General features: G+C 38.5%; 1 protein-coding gene across 1 annotated transcript in view; it reads right to left on the bottom strand.

The window, feature by feature from the left end:
- Positions 1-27,539, bottom strand: part of LOC128662178 (ammonium transporter Rh type C-like) — a 178,648-nt gene that overhangs the window by 108,667 nt on the left and 42,442 nt on the right. The window contains exon 2 of the mRNA XM_053716005.1: positions 12,095-12,281. Coding sequence (XP_053571980.1) covers positions 12,095-12,281 — 187 coding nt within the window. The remainder of the gene's footprint in view (positions 1-12,094; positions 12,282-27,539) is intronic.

Below are 27,539 nucleotides of genomic sequence, written 5' to 3'. Positions count from 1 at the left end.
TTAGATTAACAGCCACACTGCTACTGAAGGGTTGAGAATCTGCTCAAGTTGCTATATCGTGAGGACCCACAACGTCCTTGGACCTACCAGACCTAAGCTTCAAGAAAAGCCTAATATGCCTCTAGGGAAGCATAGCCCTTAAGCTCCTACTAGTCTGGATAATTACATTGGCAATATTCACATACATGAAGTCACTCTTTAATGATATGCCTTTTAAGTGAACAGTACTAACAATGATAACTCTCGCCTATTATCATTGCAGTGGATCTTTAGCTTGAGCCAAGGTGAACTAAGAAGTTTGAGTCATGTCCCCATCAGTTTTTAGGTCACTGATCCATCAAAATATTTTCCTGCATATACTCGTCTTACCAATATTCCTCACATTTTTGTTCTGCAAACTGCTTTATAGCTATAATGTTGCACAAAAGAGGAAACCTAAACATAGCCATAATCCTAAAAGGACTGTCATAGATAAATTTCACCACCCTAATATAAAACCACACAATGGATCTGATGAAGATGGATCTGATGCTGGTAGCTCAACAGATACCTAATTCAGCCCTAAGACAACAAACTTCCTCTGGTATCCTAACTGAGAATTTGTCAAATAATCTAATGCAGTGATTTTTAACCTTTTTTTTTGCCGTGGCACACTTTTTTACATTAAAAAATCCTGTGGCACACCACTATCCCAAAATTTTTTAAAAAATCACACATTGTAGCCTAATACAGCATATATATATATATATATATATATATATATATATATATATATACACATACACATAAACACACACATACTGTATGTATTGTGCTGTTATGCCATGCCTCCTACAAACTACCCCTGCACTGGGAGTAAAAAACAAGCAAAGTTTAAAAATGATCACACTGTTGTCAGTCTGCCGTGGCACACCTGAGGATCTCTCATGGCACACTAGTGTGCCACGGCACACTGGTTGAAAAACACTGATCTAATGGATACTATAAAATCCCTACTGGCCATGACAGATATATGAAGATATATTGCAGGTATAAGTGATCCCATATATACAATAGAATGCAAACAAGTAGAAAAAGCTAGCTTATTAAATCATTCTCAAATGTTAACTGAACAAATCTCTGATCTGGAAATTAAACTTGCCAACCTAGAAGACAGGTCTTGGTGGAATAATATCAGAATTAGTGGAGACAGTTATGCCCCAGGAAATTGAATCTCATCTTTAAGAACATTTTAGAGCAGTTCTTGAGCCAAAAGACTGCAATGAATTACTACTAGACACAGCTCATCAAGCTATTCATCAGAGAACAATTCAAGGTGATAAACAGAGAGATATTATTGCTTGCCTCCATTACTATACTTTTAGATAAATGTTCATAAGAGCTGCAACTAAACCAGAGGCCCTAACAGGCAAATTTGCTGATCTACAGATCTTTCCAGAATTGTCTCCCCACACACTGCAGTTGTAGAGACATTACACTTAAACTAATAAGATCCTAAGAGAAAGGGGAACCAAATATAGATAGGGCTTCCCGGTAAGACTTTTCCTTAAAAAGGATAATCAACAATTTGAGGCTTCAACTCCAAAGCAAGCTGGCAAACTCCTTCATAAATTGGGCCTCCTTTCAAAAACACCAGAAGACACCCCTTCACAATCAGCAGCCTCTACCCCTCTTTCATCGTGCCTCAGAGCTTGATCCCCACCTTTACATAAAATAATGGAGAAAAACAAAAAAAAGACAGCCTTCTCATAGTTTGTCCATGCTACAACCAACGTGAGAGCAAGTACCCCAGTTCTTCGCCATATGCTCCCCCCACATAACTTTAGTTGTGTCCCCACTCTTTTAGATTTGGGGTCACTCATTGAATAAGTGTTTGTTATACACTGTAAGAATCTCCATTCTTATATTATTGCATAATTTTGTATTTAGGACCTCATTTATTTTTCTCTTTGCATTTTAAATGGAATATAGTTCAAAACCTATTAGTGCATAATCATATGAAGTCTCTCCATTAAACATTTATAGAACTATTTTATTCTCTTTCTTTCTCCCCTTTTATTATCCTAGCCTCTCCCTCTCTTTACGCCTCCCTTTTTTAAATCTTTGTAGTCCCATATTACTTAACTCTAGTCCCACGTACTCTAGATACTCCTATTCACCTTATCCCACTTTCCCAGTATCCCACACATCATTGTATTCCCAAATGGGCCCGATCAGAGTAGCCACCTTACACTCCCAGACCTTAAACCCTACGAAGCTCAGTTTACTCCTTAACCACTTACGAGCCGATAAAGTCCATGTCACTTTAATACAGGAAACACATTGGAAGGGAGACTCATTTTCTTCGTAATTCTACTTATTTACTGATTTGTGAAATAGCCTCACACTATGAGAAAAAAAGAGGGGTTGCCATTGTGATTTACTGATCGCTAAAATGTGAGATTGACTACATAGAGAAAGATCCTGATGGTTGATATCTTCTTCTGATTTGTAAGTTAAATTATGTTGTGTGTAGTCTCACTTTGGTCTATGCCACGAACATTAACCATATACAGTTTCGTCGTAGCCTCCTATCACACACTGAACAAATTAAGAGAGGTCACTTGATTTTGGGTGGTGACCTCAATTTGGTCTGGGATCCAAGCTAGATAAAAATCTACCAGTGGGTAGATACCCCAATCATAGTCTAAATTCTCTTTCTATGAGGCTCTGCAAATTAATTTACTAACATAACTTATTTGATGTCTGGATGTCTCCCCATCTGATAAAGATTTTACCATTTACGCTTGCCCCATAACTCCTATTCTCACATAGATTATCTTCTCTGTGACTCATGAACTCTTGATAAATTTGCAAATGACAAAATCTGATCCTGCACTTGGTCAGACTACGATCTAGTCTATGTTGACCTTTTATTGTTTCAACTCTCTAAAACGACTTCAGCTGGTAGCACACTGAGCAGTTCTTAGCAGAACCCAAAATTCCTGACCTTTCTCAAATTATAGTAGACTTTCTGTCAATCAATGATTCTAGTGACACCAACACAGAAACTGGGCCACCTTTAAAGCATATCTCAGAGGTCAATTTATTAAAAAAATCTGCTCAAGTGAAGAGGGACCACAGAATTTTCCTAGCCAAACTCTATATTAACCTTAAAAAACTTGAACTGGCGAACAAGCAAGACCCATCCGACACATTAGCAAAAAATGGTAGGTTCTATTAGAAATTAAATCTTGAATAGAGAAGATATAAGAGTTAAAGAGATACTCAAAAAGCTTAAGCAGCTGTTTTATTGTAAGGGAAACAAAGTGGATCGCCTTTTAGCAGCTAAATTGAGATTGAAAACCCAGCAAAGACGAATTTCAATTATTAATTCTGTTCCGGGCAAAGTTTATTCACCCAAAGATATTGGAAAAACTTGTGCTACTTTTTACACCACCCTCTATAACCTAAAGGACAATGACAAGGGACCCCATGCAGCAAGGATGACTAAGCAATATTTCCTAGAATGTTTGCATCTTACAACACTTTCCACAGATGCTATCCCAGACCTTACCCTTCCATTTACGATTGAAAAGAACAAACAAACCATTGAATCTTTGCAATTTCATAAAGCTCCTGACCCTGATGGATACACAGCTTCTATTAAGTTTTCTCTTCTTTCCCCATCCTACAAATATTTTACAATAAGGCAGCTATAAATGGTTTTTATGCATACAAGTTCTTAGAGGCTAACATCATTATGATTCCTAAGGAGGATAAAGACCCCTCTCTTTGTGAAAGTTACAAGCCTGTCTCCCTCATCATTGTAAACTTTATAATTGATGCCAAATTATTGGCAAATAGACTGAGGCAATACCTGCCGTCTATTATCCACTTAAACCAAGTGGGATTTATTCAAGGAAGACAAGGCTCAGATAACACATGTAGACTCTTGAACATCTTGGAGTCAGCAGATTTGGGCATCCCCCTTTTGACAGAGTCAGGTGGGACAACATGTTTGCAATGTCCATTGAACCATTAGCAACAGCTATTGAACAGAGTAGGGAGATCCAAGGCATCCTTTTCCTCAACACTGACCAAAAATTAGCCCTCTTTGTGGATAGCCTTACTGTTTATATTACTGATCCAATCTCCTGACTACACTCTCTTATGTCTCACTTTTATTTTTTTGGAACCCTTTCTCACTATAAACTAAATATCAATAAAAGAGATGCTTTCTCCTTAGGGGTTCACCCAAGACAACTACACCTTCTCCAAAAAAGGTATGAGTTCAAATGGTTAGAAGTGGGCATTAATCACTTGGGAGTTTTCCTATCCCATGATAAAGACATTCTACTTAACAGAAACAATAACACATTGCATTGCAATATCTTGGTTAGGCAGGGTCGCGGCTATTAAAAATATGCTATTACCAAAACTCATATCTATTCAAGTGTTTTCCCCTTAAGGTTCTGGTAATTCTCCTCAATAAATTCCAAGCTGTCTTTAATGCATATGTCTGGAATGTATAAATGTCCTAGAGTAGCTGTGGCTATTCTCCATAGATCATTGCCAGGAGAGGAGTTGGTCTTCCTAATATAAAAGTATATCATGACATTGCTTAATTGCCCATTTTTCTGCTTGGGGTTCTAACCTTCCTCTAGGTGAAAGGAGCTAGAACAGGCATCTGCATACGTAACTCTTGAGAATCTCTGTAAGATCTGTAAAGCCATCTAAAGTCAATATTTATGATTTTTATGCTACAAATCTGTAACATAAAACTCATAACTAAAGTGTTAAAAAGTTCACTAACACCCATAAACTACCTATTAACCCCTAAACTGAGGCCCCCCCGCCTTGCAAACACTATAATAAACGTATTAACTCCTAATCTGCCACTCCCGACATCGCCGCCACTAATAAAATGTATTTAACCTCTATTCCACCGCTCCCCAGCATTTTCACCATCACTATGTTAAAGTTATTAACCCCTAAACCGCCACCCTCCTGCATCGCAAACACTATTTAAATATTTTTATTCACTAATCTGGAGTCTGCCCACATTGCCCCCACTATACTAAAGTTATTAAGCCCTACACCGCCGCCACTATAATAAACCTATTAACCCCTAAACCGAAAGCCCCCCACATCGAAATAAACTAAATTAAACAAGTAACCCCTAAACCTAAAAAAAACCTTACTTTATATTAAATTTACAATTTCCCTATCTAAAATTTACCTGTCAAATTAAAAAAAAACTAAGTTTAAACTAACAATTAAACCAATATAATTATTAAACTAAAATTAAACTACCAATTGAATAAACTAAACTACACATTAAAAAAATCCTAACACTACTCTAAAAATTATTCTAAAATGTATCTAATTACAAAAACAAAAAAATACTAAGTTACAAAAAAACACAAACACTAACGGCTAGATTATGAGTTTGGCGTTAGCCTTAAAAAGCAGCATTAAGGGGTCCTAACGCTGCTTTTTAACGCCCGCTGGTATTACAAGTTTGGCAGGTACAGGTGTACTTTTTTCCGCGACTTTTCCATACTGCAATTCCCCTTACGTCAATTGAGTATCCTATTTTTTTAATGGGATTTTCCTAACGCTGGTATTACCAGTCTTGGAAGAAGTGAGCGGTACAGCCTCTACCACCAACGACTCCTACCGCATATAAAAGTCAGTAGTCAAGAGTTTTATGGGCTAACGCCGGAACATAAAGCTCTTAGCTAAAGTGCTAAAAAGTACACTAACACCCATAAACTACCTATTAACCCCTAAACCGAAGCCCCCCCACATCGCAAACACTATAATAAAATTATTTAACCCCTAATCTGCTGCCCCTAACATTGCCGACACCTACATTATAGTTATTAACCCCTAATCTTCCGCCCCCAACGTCGCCGCCACCTACCTACAATTATTTTATTTTTTTTATTTTATTTTTGAAACAGCTTTATTGTAAATAAATCAATAAAATTACATAAGCAGGGAGACGCAGCTCCCACAGTGTAGATTACAACGACAGCTGTTAAATTTATGAATAACAATGTAAGTATATAGAGCATTACGTTTTTTATTAAGCTTTAGATGGCGTAAGTGATTAAGAGATTAACAAAGAGACTATACTTCCCGGTCCGCCGGCGCCCCGATCATCAACATCCCATTTGTTTATAAAGAAAAGGGGGTCAGTTCCCATAACCAGCCATGGATGGTGCTTATGCTGTGAATGAATCTATTTGTTTATTTATATTGGATGTAATTGGACCAAAGTTGCAAGAATTCTGCATAGTAATCTATTTTGTCTTGTTTGAGATAGTAGTACTCTTCTAGTTCGATAGTGTCTGTTACTTTTTGTCTCCACATAGTTATGGATGGTACTTCCCTACTCCTCCAATTCTTAGCTATTAAAATGTTTGCGCTATTAGTCAAGATGTTAAGTAGGTGCAGGTAAGGCTTGTATTTTATAGATGGGGGGGTTTGTGTACACCTACCTACAATTATTAACCCCTAATCTGCCGACCGGACATCGCCACCACTATAATAAATGTATTAACCCCTAACCCGCCGCACTCCCGCCTCGCAAACACTATAAAATTTGTTATTAACCCTTAATCTGCCGTTCCTAACATCGCCGCCACCTACCTACAATTATTAAACCCTAATCTGCCGCCCCCAACGTCGCCGCTACTATATTAAATGTATTAACCCCTAAACCTAAGTCTAACCCTAACCCTAACACCCCCTTACCTTAAATCTATTTTTAATAAATCTAAATAAAATTACTATAATTAAATAAATTATTCCTATTTAAAACTAAATACTTACCTATAAAATAAACCCTAATATAGCTACAATATAACTAATAGTTACATTGTAGCTATTTTAGGATTTATTTTTATTTTACAGGCAACTTTGTATTTATTTTAACTTGGTACAATAGTTATTATACAGGGAGTGCAGAATTATTAGGCAAGTTGTATTTTTGAGGATTAATTTTATTATTGAACAACAACCATGTTCTCAATGAACCCAAAAAAACTCATTAATATCAAAGCTGAATAGTTTTGGAAGTAGTTTTTAGTTTGTTTTTAGTTATAGCTATTTTAGGGGGATATCTGTGTGTGCAGGTGACTATTACTGTGCATAATTATTAGGCAACTTAACAAAAAACAAATATATACCCAATTCAATTATTTATTTTTACCAGTGAAACCAATATAACATCTCAACATTCACAAATATACATTTCTGACATTCAAAAACAAAACAAAAACAAATCAGTGACCAATATAGCCACCTTTCTTTGCAAGGACACTCAAAAGCCTGCCATCCATGGATTCTGTCAGTGTTTTGATCTGTTCACCATCAACATTGCGTGCAGCAGCAACCACAGCCTCCCAGACACTGTTGAGAGAGGTGTACTGTTTTCCCTCCTTGTAAATCTCACATTTGATGATGGACCACAGGTTCTCAATGGGGTTCAGATCAGGTGAACAAGGAGGCCATGTCATTAGATTTTCTTCTTTTATACCCTTTCTTGCCAGCCACGCTGTGGAGTACTTGGACGCGTGTGATGGAGCATTGTCCTGCATGAAAATCATGTTTTTCTTGAAAGATGCAGACTTCTTCCTGTACTACTGCTTGAAGAAGGTGTCTTCCAGAAACTGGCAGTAGGACTGGGAGTTGAGCTTGACTCCATCCTCAACCCGAAAAGGCCCCACAAGCTCATCTTTGATGATACCAGCCCAAACCAGTACTCCACCTCCACCTTGCTGGCCTCTGAGTCGGACTGGAGGTCTCTGCCCTTTACCAATCCAGCCACGGGCCCATCCATCTGGCCCATCAAGACTCACTCTCATTTCATCAGTCCATAAAACCTTAGAAAAATCAGTCTTCAGATATTTCTTGGCCCAGTCTTGATGTTTCAGCTTGTGTGTCTTGTTCAGTGGTGGTCGTCTTTCAGCCTTTCTTACCTTGGCCATGTCTCTGAGTATTACACACCTTGTGCTTTTGGGCACTCCAGTGATGTTGCAGCTCTGAAATATGGCCAAACTGGTGGCAAGTGGCATCTTGGCAGCTGCACGCTTGACTTTTCTCAGTTCATGGGCAGTTATTTTGTGCCTTGGTTTTTCCACACGCTTCTTGCGACCCTGTTGACTATTTTGAATGAAACGCTTGATTGTTCGATGATCACGCTTCAGAAGCTTTGCAATTTTAAGAGTGCTGCATCCCTCTGCAAGATATCTCACTATTTTTTACTTTTCTGAGCCTGTCAAGTCCTTCTTTTGACCCATTTTGCCAAAGGAAAGGAAGTTGCCTAATAATTATGCACACCTGATATAGGGTGTTGATGTCATTAGACCACACCCCTTCTCATTACAGAGATGCACATCACCTAATATGCTTAATTGGTAGTAGGCTTTCGAGCCTATACAGCTTGGAGTAAGACAACATGCATAAAGAGGATGATGTGGTCAAAATACTCATTTGCCTAATAATTCTGCACTCCCTGTATAGTTAATAACTATTTAATAGCTACCTAGTAAAAATAATTACAAAATTACCTGTAAAATAAATCCTAACCTAAGTTACAAATACACCTAACACTACACTATCAATAAATTAATTAAATAAATTAACTACAATTATCTAAAATAAAATACAATTAAATAAACTAAACTATATTACAAAAAAAACCCACTAAATTACAAAAATTTAAAAAATATTACAAGAAGTTTAATCTAATTACACCTAATCTAAGCCCCATAATAAAATAAAAAAGCCCCCCAAAATAATAAAATTCCCTATCCTAAACTAAATTACAAATAGCCCTTAAAAGGGCCTTTTGCGGGGCATTGCCCCAAAGTAATCAGCTCTTTTACCAGCCCTTAAAAGGGCTTTTTGCTGTATTATTTAGTTATTAATTGTAACTTTAGTTTAGCTCTAGTTTAATTATGTTAAAGTTAGAGCGTGTTAGGGTTAAGTTAGGTTTAGTGGTTAATATAGTTTAATTTAGATTTTTGCGATGTGGGGGGCTGGCGGTTTAGGGGTTTATAAATTTATTTAGTGGTAGTGATGTAATAATAACTTTATTTAGTGGTGGCGATGTTGGGGAGCAGCAGAATAGGGGTTAATAACATATATATTGGTGGCGATGTTGGGGTGCGGCAGAATAGGGGTTAATAACTTTAGTATAGTGGCGGCGATATTGTGAGCGGCAGATTAGGGGTAAATAGATTTATTTAGGTGGCGGCAATATCGGGGGCGGCAGATTACGGGTTAATAACATTATGTAGGTGCCGGCTATGTCGGTGGGAGGCAGATTAGGGGTGTTTAGACTCAGGGTTTATGTTAGGTTTACACGTTAGTTTTTTTTCCCCATAGACTTAAATTGGGCTGCATTATGGAGCTTTTCATTCCACGATCGCAGGTGTTATTTTTTTTTCTGACATCTTCTCCCCATTGATGTCTATGGAGAAAGTGTGCACGAGCACGACAAACACAGCACTTGTTTTTGGTGCAGTATGGAGCTCAAAGCAACCATATCGCATGCACAAAATGGGTTTTTTAAAACTTGTAATGGCTGCGCTATAGGGGGTTAAATAACGCAACTTTTGTTGCGTTCTTTACTTTCCCTATAGCGATCAAAACTCGTTATCTAGCCATATGTGAATAGATATTGTCTGTATCTAAAATGTGCAAATTTACAAGACATTCATACCTCATGCAGTGTATTAGTGTCTGATTTCTAGTGAGATACATTTTGGTTTGAAAACCCTAAGCTCCTTTTCTGCAGCACATTGCATAACAATACATACCAAGTAACTATATTGGTCACAAAAAGGATCCATATTATGTACTAAAATCAAACAAGATAATATAAATAGTACTTGGCTATCTTTACACATGTAAAATATAATATAGTATGATATAATGTTTGGTTTGAATTAAAGTGAACTGGTGTATATAATGTTTCTTAAATCAGTAGGTATAAATATTAATTCTTAAATTGCACAAATTATATTTTAAAATGTACTTTGCAATGACTTTTATCTCTGCTTCACTAACCCCTACCCTAACTCATCTCTTTAACCAATCTCTCACAGCTGGCACATTTCCTGATACATTCAAGCATGCGTCAATCATACCAATCCTAAAAAAGTCCTCCCTTGACCTCTCCACCCCTTATATCTATCGACCAGTCTCCTTACTTCCCTTTGCTTCAAAATTATTGGAATGACTGGTCTATAATCGACTAACTCAATTTCTCACAAATAACTCCTTACTTGATCCACTACAATCTGGTTTCAGCCCTAAACACTCAACAGAAACCGCTATTACTAAAGTAGCGTGTCATGTCCGACAGACATCACTGAATGCCGACAACATACGCTGTCGGCATTTATCATTACACAAGCAGTTCACCAGAACTGCTTGTGCAATGCCGCGCCCTGCAGATTCATGGCCAATCAGCCACTAGCAGGGGTGTCAATCAGCCTGATCGTATAGGATCGGGCGGATTGAAGACTGCAGCCTCAGAGGCAGCAGACAAGTTATAGAGCAGCGGTCTTTAGACTGCTGCTTCAAAACTGCTGTTTCCGGTGAGTCCCTAAGGTTTAGGCCCCTTGTTTTTCTCTCTCTATACATCCTCCCTTGTAAAACTTATAGCCTCCTTTGGCTTCCAGTACCATATGCTGATGATACCCAAATCTATCTTTCCTCTCCTGATATCTTTCCCTCTTTACTCAACCAGATTTCCAACTGCCTCTTTGCAATTTCCTCTTGGATGTCTTCACACAACCTCCAACTCAATCTGTCCAAAACTGAGCTGTTTCTTATCCCTCCCTCTTCAAGACATCCAACACCGGACATTTCTCTGATGGTTATAGACTCTATTCTCAACACCTCACCCCATGTCAACCCACATATACAAATATACAAGTGCTTACCAAATCCTGCTGTGCACACCTACGCAAAATTTCCAGAATTCGTCCCTTCCTTACTCAAAAATTACAAAAATACTAATCTATTCCCTCATTTTGTCACGCATTGATTATTGCAATCTATTTCTAAACGGCTTTCCAAAACACCGCCTCTCCTTCCTCCAATCTATTATGAATTCTTCAGCTGAACTCATCCACCTAAGTCGCTGCTCTGCCAGTCTCTACACTGGCTCCCTATACACTCCAGAATACAATTTAAAGTTTTTAACCCTAACTTACAAAGCACTCAACAGTCCAACTTATATTTCCTATCTCATCTCCAAATATTCCCCATCTCATCCTCTTCGATCAACCTCTGACCTACGTCTCTTCACTCCTGTTATCTCTATGTCCCATTCCCGTCTCCAAGTCTTCTCACATGCTTCTCCTGTCCTCTGGAACTCTCTACTCAGTTCCATAAGACTGTCTCCAACCTTGTATAGCTTCAGACGCTCTTTGAAAACATATCTATTCATAGAGGCTTACCATCTCTTCTCCATCTCTTATCCTAACCAAAATAATTCTTGAACTGCCTGACTCATTGCTGCAACTACACTCCATGTGACAAACTGCCCCAAACCTTATTTCTCTGCACCCTGAACCTGTAGACTGTGAGTTCTCTGTAGCAGGACCCTCTTCCTATTGTACTAGATTTGTTTAGTTTGTTATGTTTTGCATTTTATCACAAATCCTTGTCATTGTATATCCCTATATTTGTACCCAGCGCTATGGAATTTTGCAGCGTTATACAAATAAATGAAAATAATAATAACCCCCAGGTGCCTCCATTAAGAAGTATTTTTATCATTTTGATAAGTGGTTGGTACAACCAATAGCAAGCACACCACCCTCCCTATGGTACTTTATAGCAGTGTACTCTCACACTGCTACTGCACATAATTTTGATAGCATCTTGAGTATAGAGCTCACATAAGACTTTTACTTGTATTTTAACATATGCAGGTTTCTAATTCTAAAATTCTAATCCATGTTGACAAAAAATATCCGGTGTATGGTAAAATAGTATTGATACTTTTTTTTTTTAATTCATACATGAAAAAAAAAAAAAACATGTTTAAATCTATTTACAGAACTATAACAAATACGTTACTTACTTTATTACACCAATGAAAATCTTTCCATCATAAAATGAGTGGAACCAGCCCTGCATCAGTATTGCCCATTGAATAGCAAAAGCAGCAAGCAAGAAGTTGAAACCAACACCACCATAGCCATAAAACATAAGGAACGTCATGAGGAATCCAAACCCAACAAAGACCATCACATGGACATCTTGAAAACCTGATGATAAAAAAAGACACTGCCATTATTTGTGATAATTAACAGTAATATGGAAGAAAAAAATCAGAAACTTTCAGCATTAGGAAAACAAATAAGATATGGGGGCTGAAATTCGGAGCTTGATGCCCCTGTTTCTGCCCAAGCCTTCAGGCTCACCAGAAACAGCAGTTATGAAGCAGTGGTCTAAAGACCACTGCTCCATAACTTGTCCACCTGCTCTGAGGCTGCGGACATCAATCCGCCCGATCCTATACGATCGGGCTGATTGACACCCCCTGCTAATGGCCGATTGGCCGAGAATCTGCAGGGGGTGGCAGTGTACAAGCAGTTCACAAGAACTGCTTGTGCAATAATAAATGCCGACAGCGTATGCTGTCAGCATTTATCGATGTGTGCCGAACATGTTACGCTACATCGTATCATGTCCGCTCGCACTTTTATAAATTAGCCCCATGGTGTAAAATGTAACCTAGGCACACTTTATTATCCAAGAAGACAATTTACAGAAATTTTAGTGGATTTGATGACACCTCAAATACCAAAAAAATTGCAGCAGCATTCAGTTCTGCAAACCTAACTAATAACTGCACTAACCTCTCTTAGTAGACTGTTATAGAATAAGAGATGTGGATATAGATTTAGAATTATGTGTAAATGTGAAAGCTATTGGATTTTCATTTATAGGGGTTGATTTATTAAGCATCGAAGCCCCATCGTTTCTGGTCCGCCAGAAATGGAAGTTAAGAAGCAGCAGTCAAAAGACCGCTGCTCCTTAACTTCTCTGTAACCTTTTAGGTGGTGGACTGAAATAATCCCGATCCAATACGATTGGGATAATTGATGGCCCCTGCTAGCGGCAGATTGGCCGCCAGTAAGAAGGGGGCGGGATTGCACAAGCATTTCACTAAAAATGCTTGTGCAATGATAAATGCCGACAGCGTATGCTGTCGGCATTTAGCGAGGTCGAGCGAAAATGATTCAATACAGTGAATCATGTTCAATCGACCATAAATAAATCTACCCCATAGACTAATGTTTATTTAGTTTTAAATCTAGATTTGAATAAATTAGTGCCCTGTGGACCAAAGATACCTGACAGTTCCTAATCCTTTCAATTAACAGTTTTGTATTCTATATAGTAAAGCTATCATGATCAACTTCAGTTAAAAGAAGAAAAAACAAGGACCCACATGGTCAAGTACAGTTTAGAACCACCTTCCCAAATTGTGAGTATATATATATATATATATATATATATATATATATATATATATATATATATATATATATATATATATATATACACACACACACACACACACATATATACACACTCACAGTGCACCACAATACGCTTTAATCGCAGGCTGCAACTTCACAACCATCCAGCAAACAGATCCCTATGTTACTGCAGGAACCAAAAAAACTCAGTCTATGGCTACTCTATGTTTTTTCACCAAGGATTAAGAATTAACTACTTTACTGATCTGAGATTTGTGATGTCAAAACATCAGTTTTCCTACAGTAACATGGAGATCAGTCTGCTTGACATCTGTAAAGTTGCAGACTGTGATTACAGTGCCTGGTGGTGCTTCTCTTTTGTGATTGTATGTGTTACAGTGAAAACGGATGGTCAGAGAAGTGCATGATGAGGTTGTGCTGCTGGGAGCCTGTGACTTCCCCGATGGAGACAGAGGACAGGAGTGGTCTGGGACTGACAGTGGCTGACTTCACATTCCAATATAAAAGGTGAAACCGCTCAGCTTTGTTTGCAGCAAAAGCTGGAGCTGTTACCTCTCTACTAATGTGCACCTGCAAAGCTCCAGATTTGTATTGATTTCCTTTTTTCTTTCCATGTGACAGCATAAACATTCAATGTCAGTTGTGCTCTAACTAAACTGTTAGTTTTTCAACAACTTTTCACAAGGTTTTGGACGTCAATGAAAAGTGTTTTATCGATTTGATTAGAAATGTTACTTTCCCCAATCCAAGTTAGTAAAGGTTAACAAACACTAGAGAGGGTATACAATCACTAGTGAGTGTGTATTTATGATGCTCAAACAAAAGATTTCAAATTCTGCAATATTCACTGTAGACTTTAGTGAAGGTTTACATAAACTAGTAATAGTTTACAATCACTGTAATATCCGCTATATCACTGTAACATATTTACTCCTTACACTTTGGGAAGTTGGGAATTCATATACATGAGGACAGGTGAGACAATATCTCGCTAGAAGGAGCCACCTGAGCTTTGTAAGAAACTTATTTCCCCTGATGAATAGATTGCTACAGATACCTTCACATTCTGGTTAACATAAGATCTTCTAAGTTATGCTTTAGTTTGGATATATATATTTTTGTTACAGACCTTATCTTTATTGGAGGGCGCTCCCTCTGAATCGTATTTCCATGGTCAACTTCATAGCACATGGGGGGCCACAGATCAATATTTTAGCCTTAAGGGCCTCATATAAACTTATGTCTATTAAAAACAGAAATATTGATATATTGCCTAAAAAAAAAATCCAGTAGCATAGTGCCATATTGCAGGGTACCCTTTGCCTGCTATTGTGGCCATCCAAAAACACACATTTTTATTTTTATTTTTCCCTGGAGCCACAAAATTATAGCACACATTATTATCAGCATTTTCAGTTTGGGGGAATATTTGCCTCCAGGACCCCAGTTTGACCTGGTAAATAATATAAATATACAGGGAGTGCAGAATTATTAGGCAAATGAGTATTTTGACCACATCATCCTCTTAATGCATGTTGTCTTACTCCAAGCTGTATAGGCTCGAAAGCCTACTACCAATTAAGCATATTAGGTGATGTGCATCTCTGTAATGAAAAGGGGTGTGGTCTAATGACATCAACACCCTATATCAGGTGTGCATAATTATTAGGCAACTTCCTTTCCTTTGGCAAAATGGGTCAAAAGAAGGACTTGACAGGCTCAGAAAACTCAAAAATAGTGAGATATCTTGCAGAGGGATGCAGCACTCTTAAAATTGCAAAGCTTCTGAAGCGTGATCATCGAACAATCAAGCGTTTCATTCAAAATAGTCAACAGGGTCGCAAGAAGCGTGTGGAAAAACCAAGGCGCAAAATAACTGCCCATGAACTGAGAAAAGTCAAGCGTGCAGCTGCCAAGATGCCACTTGCCACCAGTTTGGCCATATTTCAGAGGATGGAGTCAAGCTCAACTCCCAGTCCTACTGCCAGTTTCTGGAAGACACCTTCTTCAAGCAGTGATACAGGAAGAAGTCTGCATCCTTCAAGAAAAACATGATTTTCATGCAGGACAATGCTCCATCACACGCGTCCAAGTACTCCACAGCGTGGCTGGCAAGAAAGGGTATAAAAGAAGAAAATCTAATGACATGGCCTCCTTGTTCACCTGATCTGAACCCCATTGAGAACCTGTGGTCCATCATCAAATGTGAGATTTACAAGGAGGGAAAACAGTACACCTCTCTGAACAGTGTCTGGGAGGCTGTGGTTGCTGCTGCACGCAATGTTGATGGTGAACAGATCAAAACACTGACAGAATCCATGGATGGCAGGCTTTTGAGTGTCCTTGCAAAGAAAGGTGGCTATATTGGTCACTGATTTGTTTTTGTTTTGTTTTTGAATGTCAGAAATGTATATTTGTGAATGTTGATATGTTATATTGGTTTCACTGCTAAAAATAAATAATTGAAATGGGTATATATTTGTTTTTTGTTAAGTTACCTAATAATTATGCACAGTAATAGTCACCTGCACACACAGATATCCCCCTAAAATAGCTAAAACTAAAAACAAACTAAAAACTACTTCCATAAATATTCAGCTTTGATATTAATTAGTTTTTTGGGTTCATTGAGAACATGGTTGTTGTTCAATAATAAAATTAATCCTCAAAAATACAACTTGCCTAATAATTCTGCACTCCCTGTATAGTGCTCCATTTATAAAGCAGGGGTTGCTGCTACGGAGGCCCATTGTTTCAGATGAGCCTAAATGAAAGTTAAGATGCAGCGGCCATGATGATTGACAGTCCCTGCTAGAGGCCGATTGCCCGCCAGTAAGCAGGGGGCAGCATTGCACAAGCATTTCTGGTGAAATGCTTGTGCAATGATAAATGATGACAGGGTATGCTGTCTGCCTGCAGTGATGTCCTGCCGACATGATTCACTACAGTAAATCATGTGCACTCGACATTTGTTTTCAACCCCAGCAACGGGGTTCAAGGCATATATGTGCAGCCACCAATCAGAAGCTAACTCTTAGTAGTTGCTGCTCCTGTGCATACCTAGGTATGCTTTTCAGCAAAAAAAAAAATACAATATATTAAGACGCAAATGAGATAATGGAAGTTAACTGGAATGCTGCTAAAATTGAGGAAAAAATACCAAAAAAATTGCAGCAGCATTCAGTTCTGCAAACCTAACTAATAACTGCACTAACCTCTCTTAGTAGACTGTTATAGAATAAGAGATGTGGATATAGATTTAGAATTATGTGTAAATGTGAAAGCTATTGGATTTTCATTTATAGGGGTTGATTTATTAAGCATCGAAGCCCCATCGTTTCTGGTCCGCCAGAAATGGAAGTTAAGAAGCAGCAGTCAAAAGACCGCTGCTCCTTAACTTCTCTGTAACCTTTTAGGTGGTGGACTGAAATAATCCCGATCCAATACGATTGGGATAATTGATGGCCCCTGCTAGCGGCAGATTGGCCGCCAGTAAGAAGGGGGCGGGATTGCACAAGCATTTCACTAAAAATGCTTGTGCAATGATAAATGCCGACAGCGTATGCTGTCGGCATTTAGCGAGGTCGAGCGAAAATGATTCAATACAGTGAATCATGTTCAATCGACCATAAATAAATCTACCCCATAGACTAATGTTTATTTAGTTTTAAATCTAGATTTGAATAAATTAGTGCCCTGTGGACCAAAGATACCTGACAGTTCCTAATCCTTTCAATTAACAGTTTTGTATTCTATATAGTAAAGCTATCATGATCAACTTCAGTTAAAAGAAGAAAAAACAAGGACCCACATGGTCAAGTACAGTTTAGAACCACCTTCCCAAATTGTGAGTATATATATATATATATATATATATATATATATATATATATATATATATATATATATATATATATATATATATATATATATATATATACACACACACACACACACACACATATATACACACTCACAGTGCACCACAATACGCTTTAATCGCAGGCTGCAACTTCACAACCATCCAGCAAACAGATCCCTATGTTACTGCAGGAACCAAAAAAACTCAGTCTATGGCTACTCTATGTTTTTTCACCAAGGATTAAGAATTAACTACTTTACTGATCTGAGATTTGTGATGTCAAAACATCAGTTTTCCTACAGTAACATGGAGATCAGTCTGCTTGACATCTGTAAAGTTGCAGACTGTGATTACAGTGCCTGGTGGTGCTTCTCTTTTGTGATTGTATGTGTTACAGTGAAAACGGATGGTCAGAGAAGTGCATGATGAGGTTGTGCTGCTGGGAGCCTGTGACTTCCCCGATGGAGACAGAGGACAGGAGTGGTCTGGGACTGACAGTGGCTGACTTCACATTCCAATATAAAAGGTGAAACCGCTCAGCTTTGTTTGCAGCAAAAGCTGGAGCTGTTACCTCTCTACTAATGTGCACCTGCAAAGCTCCAGATTTGTATTGATTTCCTTTTTTCTTTCCATGTGACAGCATAAACATTCAATGTCAGTTGTGCTCTAACTAAACTGTTAGTTTTTCAACAACTTTTCACAAGGTTTTGGACGTCAATGAAAAGTGTTTTATCGATTTGATTAGAAATGTTACTTTCCCCAATCCAAGTTAGTAAAGGTTAACAAACACTAGAGAGGGTATACAATCACTAGTGAGTGTGTATTTATGATGCTCAAACAAAAGATTTCAAATTCTGCAATATTCACTGTAGACTTTAGTGAAGGTTTACATAAACTAGTAATAGTTTACAATCACTGTAATATCCGCTATATCACTGTAACATATTTACTCCTTACACTTTGGGAAGTTGGGAATTCATATACATGAGGACAGGTGAGACAATATCTCGCTAGAAGGAGCCACCTGAGCTTTGTAAGAAACTTATTTCCCCTGATGAATAGATTGCTACAGATACCTTCACATTCTGGTTAACATAAGATCTTCTAAGTTATGCTTTAGTTTGGATATATATATTTTTGTTACAGACCTTATCTTTATTGGAGGGCGCTCCCTCTGAATCGTATTTCCATGGTCAACTTCATAGCACATGGGGGGCCACAGATCAATATTTTAGCCTTAAGGGCCTCATATAAACTTATGTCTATTAAAAACAGAAATATTGATATATTGCCTAAAAAAAAAATCCAGTAGCATAGTGCCATATTGCAGGGTACCCTTTGCCTGCTATTGTGGCCATCCAAAAACACACATTTTTATTTTTATTTTTCCCTGGAGCCACAAAATTATAGCACACATTATTATCAGCATTTTCAGTTTGGGGGAATATTTGCCTCCAGGACCCCAGTTTGACCTGGTAAATAATATAAATATACAGGGAGTGCAGAATTATTAGGCAAATGAGTATTTTGACCACATCATCCTCTTAATGCATGTTGTCTTACTCCAAGCTGTATAGGCTCGAAAGCCTACTACCAATTAAGCATATTAGGTGATGTGCATCTCTGTAATGAAAAGGGGTGTGGTCTAATGACATCAACACCCTATATCAGGTGTGCATAATTATTAGGCAACTTCCTTTCCTTTGGCAAAATGGGTCAAAAGAAGGACTTGACAGGCTCAGAAAACTCAAAAATAGTGAGATATCTTGCAGAGGGATGCAGCACTCTTAAAATTGCAAAGCTTCTGAAGCGTGATCATCGAACAATCAAGCGTTTCATTCAAAATAGTCAACAGGGTCGCAAGAAGCGTGTGGAAAAACCAAGGCGCAAAATAACTGCCCATGAACTGAGAAAAGTCAAGCGTGCAGCTGCCAAGATGCCACTTGCCACCAGTTTGGCCATATTTCAGAGGATGGAGTCAAGCTCAACTCCCAGTCCTACTGCCAGTTTCTGGAAGACACCTTCTTCAAGCAGTGATACAGGAAGAAGTCTGCATCCTTCAAGAAAAACATGATTTTCATGCAGGACAATGCTCCATCACACGCGTCCAAGTACTCCACAGCGTGGCTGGCAAGAAAGGGTATAAAAGAAGAAAATCTAATGACATGGCCTCCTTGTTCACCTGATCTGAACCCCATTGAGAACCTGTGGTCCATCATCAAATGTGAGATTTACAAGGAGGGAAAACAGTACACCTCTCTGAACAGTGTCTGGGAGGCTGTGGTTGCTGCTGCACGCAATGTTGATGGTGAACAGATCAAAACACTGACAGAATCCATGGATGGCAGGCTTTTGAGTGTCCTTGCAAAGAAAGGTGGCTATATTGGTCACTGATTTGTTTTTGTTTTGTTTTTGAATGTCAGAAATGTATATTTGTGAATGTTGATATGTTATATTGGTTTCACTGCTAAAAATAAATAATTGAAATGGGTATATATTTGTTTTTTGTTAAGTTACCTAATAATTATGCACAGTAATAGTCACCTGCACACACAGATATCCCCCTAAAATAGCTAAAACTAAAAACAAACTAAAAACTACTTCCATAAATATTCAGCTTTGATATTAATTAGTTTTTTGGGTTCATTGAGAACATGGTTGTTGTTCAATAATAAAATTAATCCTCAAAAATACAACTTGCCTAATAATTCTGCACTCCCTGTATAGTGCTCCATTTATAAAGCAGGGGTTGCTGCTACGGAGGCCCATTGTTTCAGATGAGCCTAAATGAAAGTTAAGATGCAGCGGCCATGATGATTGACAGTCCCTGCTAGAGGCCGATTGCCCGCCAGTAAGCAGGGGGCAGCATTGCACAAGCATTTCTGGTGAAATGCTTGTGCAATGATAAATGATGACAGGGTATGCTGTCTGCCTGCAGTGATGTCCTGCCGACATGATTCACTACAGTAAATCATGTGCACTCGACATTTGTTTTCAACCCCAGCAACGGGGTTCAAGGCATATATGTGCAGCCACCAATCAGAAGCTAACTCTTAGTAGTTGCTGCTCCTGTGCATACCTAGGTATGCTTTTCAGCAAAAAAAAAAATACAATATATTAAGACGCAAATGAGATAATGGAAGTTAACTGGAATGCTGCTAAAATTGAGGAAAAATGTAAATAAAATTTTTAAAGTGCTATATCTGTTCCATGTTCTAATAAGTATAGTATAGAATATACATCCTGCTTTTAGCTCTTGTAGCTCATAACAGTTAAACCACGTGTTTCTGAAAGACAGAATTGTTTAAAAGCTAAAACCTCTTCACAAGGAAGCAACCTAAGCTTGTTCCTCTATTGGCGCTCCAACAACCATTAATACTTCCTATGATATATATTACCTATGAAGGTTACATGAAAAAGATCTGTAATATTTATTCTATTTTTAGTTTAGGTCTGATAATCATCAAGCATGTTACAGTTATATGGATAGTAAACACGTTGAAATTTTAATATAAAATGTTCCGTTTTTAAAGTGAAACAACTTTGCTAAATACATTCACTATTTGTTTTGCCCCTTTCTGTGTAATTTAGGTCTGACAATTGTGCATTTGAAGTTCTGGGAATTAAAAAATTCACACTGCAGGCTTCTCAAGGCTAATCCTGCTACATATCTTTTCCTAATTGGTGTTAATTGACAACTACAAAACCATTTCATTTATATTGTGGCTAGCCTTATTGTCTGAGACTCAAGACTGGATTGGCTCCTCCAAGTAAGGTATATGGTGTGTGTCAACATTTGCTTCAGCAGTGTCCCTGGCCTTCGGGCTTCCTCTACGGTGGCACCAGCAGTCACTTCCGGTACCACCCCTTTTGGTGTTAGGAGTTCATAGGAAGAGTAGATGATTTTGCACAACATGAAGTAACGCATCATGGGGGCCAATGCACTAGGGAGGAAATGTGTCACACACACATGCTGCAGGGGATATGATGGATGTGGTGGAATATCTTTATGGGGCTGGCAATGTGCCATATGTAGCAGTTTGTGGAGAGTGAGGTGACTTGTTAGGTGGATTAATTTTTGTTGCTAGGTGAGCAAGAAAGCATGGTAGCAGCGCAAGTGTGGGTTTTCAAGTGCTTCTGGATCTAAAAGTTTGAGGTAGACAATGGGGAAGTGTTGTAAGTGCTGGGGTACTGCTGACTTTGCTTCTATCTTGCAGGTTGTCATCTCCGCAATGGCACAGGTGGTGATTTCATCTTCAAAGGTTAGTAATGGCGCAAGGAAGAGTGGCATCAGGTCCAGACAGACTGGTGAGCCTGGAGCATGTGGCATCGAGATCGATTAAAGCCCTTCATCAGCAGAGCAATGCAGTGGTGCCTTCACCTGGAACTGGTAAGGCTGCCACTGTTTCTCACACGCACACCACACTATCAGACATATCTACTGACACAGATTCAGATAGTGATAGGTTTCTAGGGTTGGTGGGAAAAGGGCAGAAGCGTATGTTTAGAATGATAGAGAGTAGCCGCTAGTCAAGGACAGGGGGCGGGGAGCGCAGGTTTGGGCAAGAAACAGTATGACATAAGGTAGCTGTGCAAGGGGATACTTATCCCTGTTAAATTTATTCTTAGCACGGCCATTTAAAAATGTTAGTATTGAGGAAGATTCAGGACAGCAGATATGTGAATATTTTTTTTATTATTTGCCGATTTGATATGCAGCTGTGGTTGCAATTAGGTCAAGAGCATTCCCCTTCACCCCTGGGTGGGCATCTAGGAGCAGACAGGCTGAGAGTTTTGACACGTGTGTAAGAACTGAGAAGTCACACCTGAGCTGTGAATGTTCGCATCACAAGGATCAGGCATCTGATGGGAACAAGGGTGCCTACCCCATTGAGGGTGGACGCTCTTGACCCCTGGTTGTGCATGTACCCTGGCTGCCAATAAGCTGGAGTGTTGTTGGCAGGAATATACTAGGATTTATTTTGTAATTCCAGTGAATTTCCTTTGTGTTAGGTTCCACAACTCATAGGAATTTGCAGTCAGCTTAACAATTTTCAGAAGCATTCAGGGAGAAGTTAAAGAAGGAGGTGGACCTTGGCCACATAGACGGGCAAATTTAGTAATCTTCCCTTTAGGGGTGTTACCTAAGAAGGAATCTGGAAAATTCAAGTTAATCTAGCATCTCTCTTATCCCAAAAGTGGGTCGATTAATAATGCTATTTATCCATAGCTTAGCTCAGAGCATTACTAGTCATTTGATGAGGCCCTTGCTATTGTTTAACAAGTCAGGAAAGGTGCGCTGCTGGCTAAACTTAAGCTAAGTTAAGCGGCTTTAATCACTCCTGGGGTTATTGAATTTTGCTTTTACAAGTATTCCTTTGGGGAAGATTTTCAATTGATGGTTAGAGTTTCCTTTGAAGTGGGTTATGCATCAGCAAGCAAAATCAGGTTGACCAGGGACATGAGTGAGGATATGTTGTTGTGGGAACAGTTCTTTTGAATTTTAATGGGTTAAAGCTTTGACCAGAGGCCTTGATTTCTAATTAGGCGCTGCATCTCTTCATGGATGCGGCTGAGGCTTGCAGTTTTAGGGACTTTTTTGAGGACGAGTGGTTTGCAAGATCTTGGCCAAAGGTGTGGGTGGAGGCTGGTCTGATTGGCAATCTCACTTTATTAGAAATGTTTCCCATTGTAGTGGTATTGCAGCTATGGGCTATGCGCTTGAGCAATAGGTCTGTTATGTTCTGGTGTGACAGTCACAGCATGGTCCATACTAATGACACTTTGTCAGCAGAGTCGTCAGTGGTTGTGCGTTAACTCAGTTCCTGGTCTAGCGCTGTTTTGAGCACAAAATTATTTTTTTCGGCTCAGCATGTGGAGTAACTGCTGCTCTTTTAACAAGTTGTAACTGCCTTTTTTAACAAGTTGTTTTCTTTCCCTGACCCGACAAGAACTTTCTTGGCCCATATGATAGTACATTGAGGCTGTTGAGTGTGTTAAGGGATATTTGTACTTCTGACAATGAAATCCCTTTATTAAGGGCATATTTTTGGCGCTCTTTAGGGCTCTGCGAGTTGGGGAACTAATAGTGCCATCTAAGGATGAGGATGAGAAAGGTGTGCAGTGTGCTCATGTGCGGGTCAGTGTGATATCCCTTTAAGACTTTCTGACTATCAGCACTTCCTCCTATTTAAGGAAGTGCTATTCCATTACTCAGTGCCTGAAAATTAAAGTGGATTCTCTCATCCTGTGTTACTGCTTGATCCAAGCTGTGTATTTTCCCTTTCAGGTCTTATCTCTCATATTGCTGGAGACTGTTTGTGTCTCTTATTTGCTGCACTTCTTTCCTGATACAACTGGACTGATACTCCTGATCATATTCCTACGCTACCGGATCTCAATTCACACGCGGCTGAAGCCGCACTCACACAAGCTTCTACCGGAACGCCGCTCTCTACTGATTCTCCGGTTTAGCACTTACTCTGCTGTTACTACCACTCTCCACGCTACACCATTGATTCAGGGGAAATCTGGATCTGTCACCACGCTGGTTTGGGTATCGTACTGTATACATAACATAAGGTTTCCTAATATAACGCTAAGTGTCATTACTTACCTGAGGTGTATTACACTGAATTAACCTCCTCCTTGCTGGTCAATATTGCGTGTGTGTTGGAACAATGTATATATATTTTAGAGTGTTGTTGTGAGTGCGTGAAGCTTAAGGAAAGCTATAAGAACATTTCTTTATCCGGAGTCAAACTCTGTCTCTTTACTTCTTATCCTGAATATAAAGGATTTTTTTTCTCATTTTTTCTTTGGCAATCATATTAAGGAATTATATCTTATATTTTGAGGCTAAGCTAGTTTCTCTCATAACATTTATTATTATCCTACATTGTGAGATATACCATACTTTTCACTTCAATTACTAAAGTAAATGCTCACCTTGTGCATGCTAGTAGAATAAGTAATATTTACTTGCTGTTTACAAGAATAGAGCTACAATTATTTTATTCTTTCAATATTGTACCCTGAAGTTTGGTGAGACAAAAATATCACAGAATTTTCAGGCCCCTAAAAAGTTTTTTTTTTGTTTGGGAAGATGGATCCCAATGAAATTAAAAATGAATTTTCTAATATTCATCAAAAACTAGAATATCTTGCTAGAGCCTTAACAGAGGTACAAACTGAAAATAAAGCTCTCAAAACCCTAATAAAAGATTGTATGTCAGGGAAAGAAGCAGGAATTGCTGAACCTCACATACAATACCCACAACCTTTTTCTGGCAAGCGTAGCGAATTCAGGGATTTTAAAAGTGCATGCAAACTTCTTTTCTCACTTAGACCTAAAACATACCATAGTGAAAGGATAAAGGTCTGTACCACTATTTCCTTCCTCCAGGGGGAGCCACACTCCTGGGCCAATAGATTCTTCGAAAGTGAACATCCAATATTGGATTCACTTGAATAATTTCTTTTAGCAATGACTGCCTTGTATGAGGATTCCCACACCCAAATAACCGCTGAAAATAAATTAAGATCTATGAGACAGGGGAAAAGGAACATTGAGGAATATATCACGGAATTCCAAATGTGGATAGATGACTCTCAATGGAACGAAATCAGCTTGAAGAACCAATTCAGATTGGGACTCTCTGAATCCCTTAAAGATGAATTGTCACGATTAGAGATGCCTGACACACTGAATGGATTGATGAAATTAAGCACCACTTTGGATCGAAGGTTACATGAAAGAAAGGCTGAAAGAGCTTCCTATGAAGTTGTGCCCAGACGTTCCTATCCCTGTTCTACAACCATGGAAAAAGCTGTTTCAAACCAGATTCCTATGGAAATTGGAACTATAAGGGGTCCTTTAACTCCAGAAGAAAAAGCCAGACACAGATTAGAAAATCTCTGTCTTTATTGTGGACAAAAGGACCACTCCGTTACAAATTGTCCATCTCTGCTGAGACAGAAAAAGGGTAAGGGTCGTTTCAATCACAATATTTTGCATATTACTCAAAATCCACATCTCACTCTCACCCTCTCTTTACAGTGGGATCAGAAAAACGTGCGTTCTAACGCTTTGATTGATTCTGGGGCGTCAGGAAATTATATTGACATATCTTATGTTAAGCTTAATAAAATTCCAATTGTTGGCAAATCACATCCTGTTTCAGTTAAACTTATTGATGGTTCTATCATACAACAGGGCCCCATTACCCACCAGACAATCCCTTTACTCATAACAACTGACCAAGGACATTCCGAATATATTACTTTTGACCTCATACCTATCTACATGCATACTATCATCTTAGGTTTTAGCTGGTTACAAATACATAACCCTCATATTGACTGGTCATCACCACAAGTAATCTTTGACTCTGACTATTGTATAAAGACTTGTTTTCCCTATCAGGTAATCTCTACTATAGAACATAATCTACCTCAAATTTATCAGGACCTGGCAGAGGTGTTTGACCTCAAGGAGGCAGAAAACCTCCCACCACATAGGGAGTTTGACTGTCCCATTGATTTAATACCGGGATCTCAAATACCACATGGAAAGATTTACCCTCTATCACAAGAAGAATTGGTATATCTACGATCATATTTAGACGAAAACCTGCGTAAAGGGTTCATCTCACACTCAACATCTCCTGCTGCTGCAGGAATGTTTTTAGTACGTAATAAAGATGGAACAATAAGACTGATTATTGACTACAGGGCCTTGAATGAAATAACAATCAAAAACAGGTATCCTCTACCTCTCATACCAGAATTACTCGAAAGATTAAATGAGGCCACGATATACTCAAAATTAGATCTAAAGGGCGCTTACAATCTTATTCGTATAAAGGAAGGACACGAATGGAAAACTGCGTTCAGAAACCGCTATGGTCTTTTCCAGTATAACGTAATGCCCTTTGGATTAAGCAACGCTCCCGCAACCTTCCAACATTTTATCAACGAGATTTTTCATGATCTAATGGATATCTGTGTCATCATATATCTAGATGATATTCTGATATATTCTAAATCTTCCATAGAACATGAAAAACATGTTAGGTGGGTCCTTACTCGTCTCAAAGAGCATAAGTTATATGCAAAACTGGAAAAATGTGTTTTCCATGTGTCTAAAATAAAGTTTTTGGGTTATATAATAACCCCAAACAAAATAGAAATGGATCCTGAAAAAGTAGCCGCCATTAAAGAATGGCCTATACCCACTACTGTAAAAGCATTACAGCGATTTATTGGTTTCGCAAATTACTACCGTAAATTTATTAAAAACTTCTCCTCAGTGATAAGACCGCTAACACAATTAACTAGTATAAATCAGCGATTTAAGTGGTCTGAACAAGGTCAGGAAACTTTTGATAGACTTAAGGAATTGTTCACAACAGCTCCAATACTAACACTGCCTAACTTTGATCAACAATTCCAATTGGAAGTTGATGCATCTAACACAGGCATTGGAGCTATTCTTTCCCAACAGAATAAGGATAGTGGTGAAGTTCACCCCATTGCGTTTTATTCAAGAACATTGACTTGTGCTGAAAATAACTATAGTGTGGGTGATAAAGAACTCCTTGCAATTAAGTGTTCACTAGAACAATGGAGACACCTACTAGAAGGATCAGTAATTCCATTTCTCATTTATACTGATCATAAAAATCTAGAATACTTAAAGAAGAATAAGACTTTAACAGCTAGACAAGCAAGGTGGTCAATTTTTCTAGATCACTTTAACTTTTTAATAACCTATAAACCTGGGAGTCAAAACACTAAAGCAGATGCACTTTCTCGTATTCATGAGCTACTTCCTCATGAACAACCTAACTTCACTATCCCTCCAGAAAAGATAATAGGTACCCTGACACCCTTAGAAGAAGAAATTTACACTGCTCTAAAACATGATCCAATACCACTACAGTATTGCTCAAAAGATCCTACTACAGGTCTCTTCTATCATGAGGAAAAATTGTATATACCTGAGAAAATAAGGTAATCCATTCTCACACACACCCATGATGACACCATATCTGGTCACCCTGGTATACAGAAAACCATTGAACTTACCCGTCGTAAGTTTTGGTGGCCAGGGATGAATAAATACATTTATGATTACGTCTCTAGGTGTGAGA

This window comes from Bombina bombina, chromosome 6 (genome assembly GCF_027579735.1).
Source record: "Bombina bombina isolate aBomBom1 chromosome 6, aBomBom1.pri, whole genome shotgun sequence".
Lineage (NCBI taxonomy): Eukaryota > Metazoa > Chordata > Amphibia > Anura > Bombinatoridae > Bombina > Bombina bombina.
Note: the sequence above shows the minus strand (reverse complement) of the source record. Positions and strands in the feature narration are given on the sequence as shown.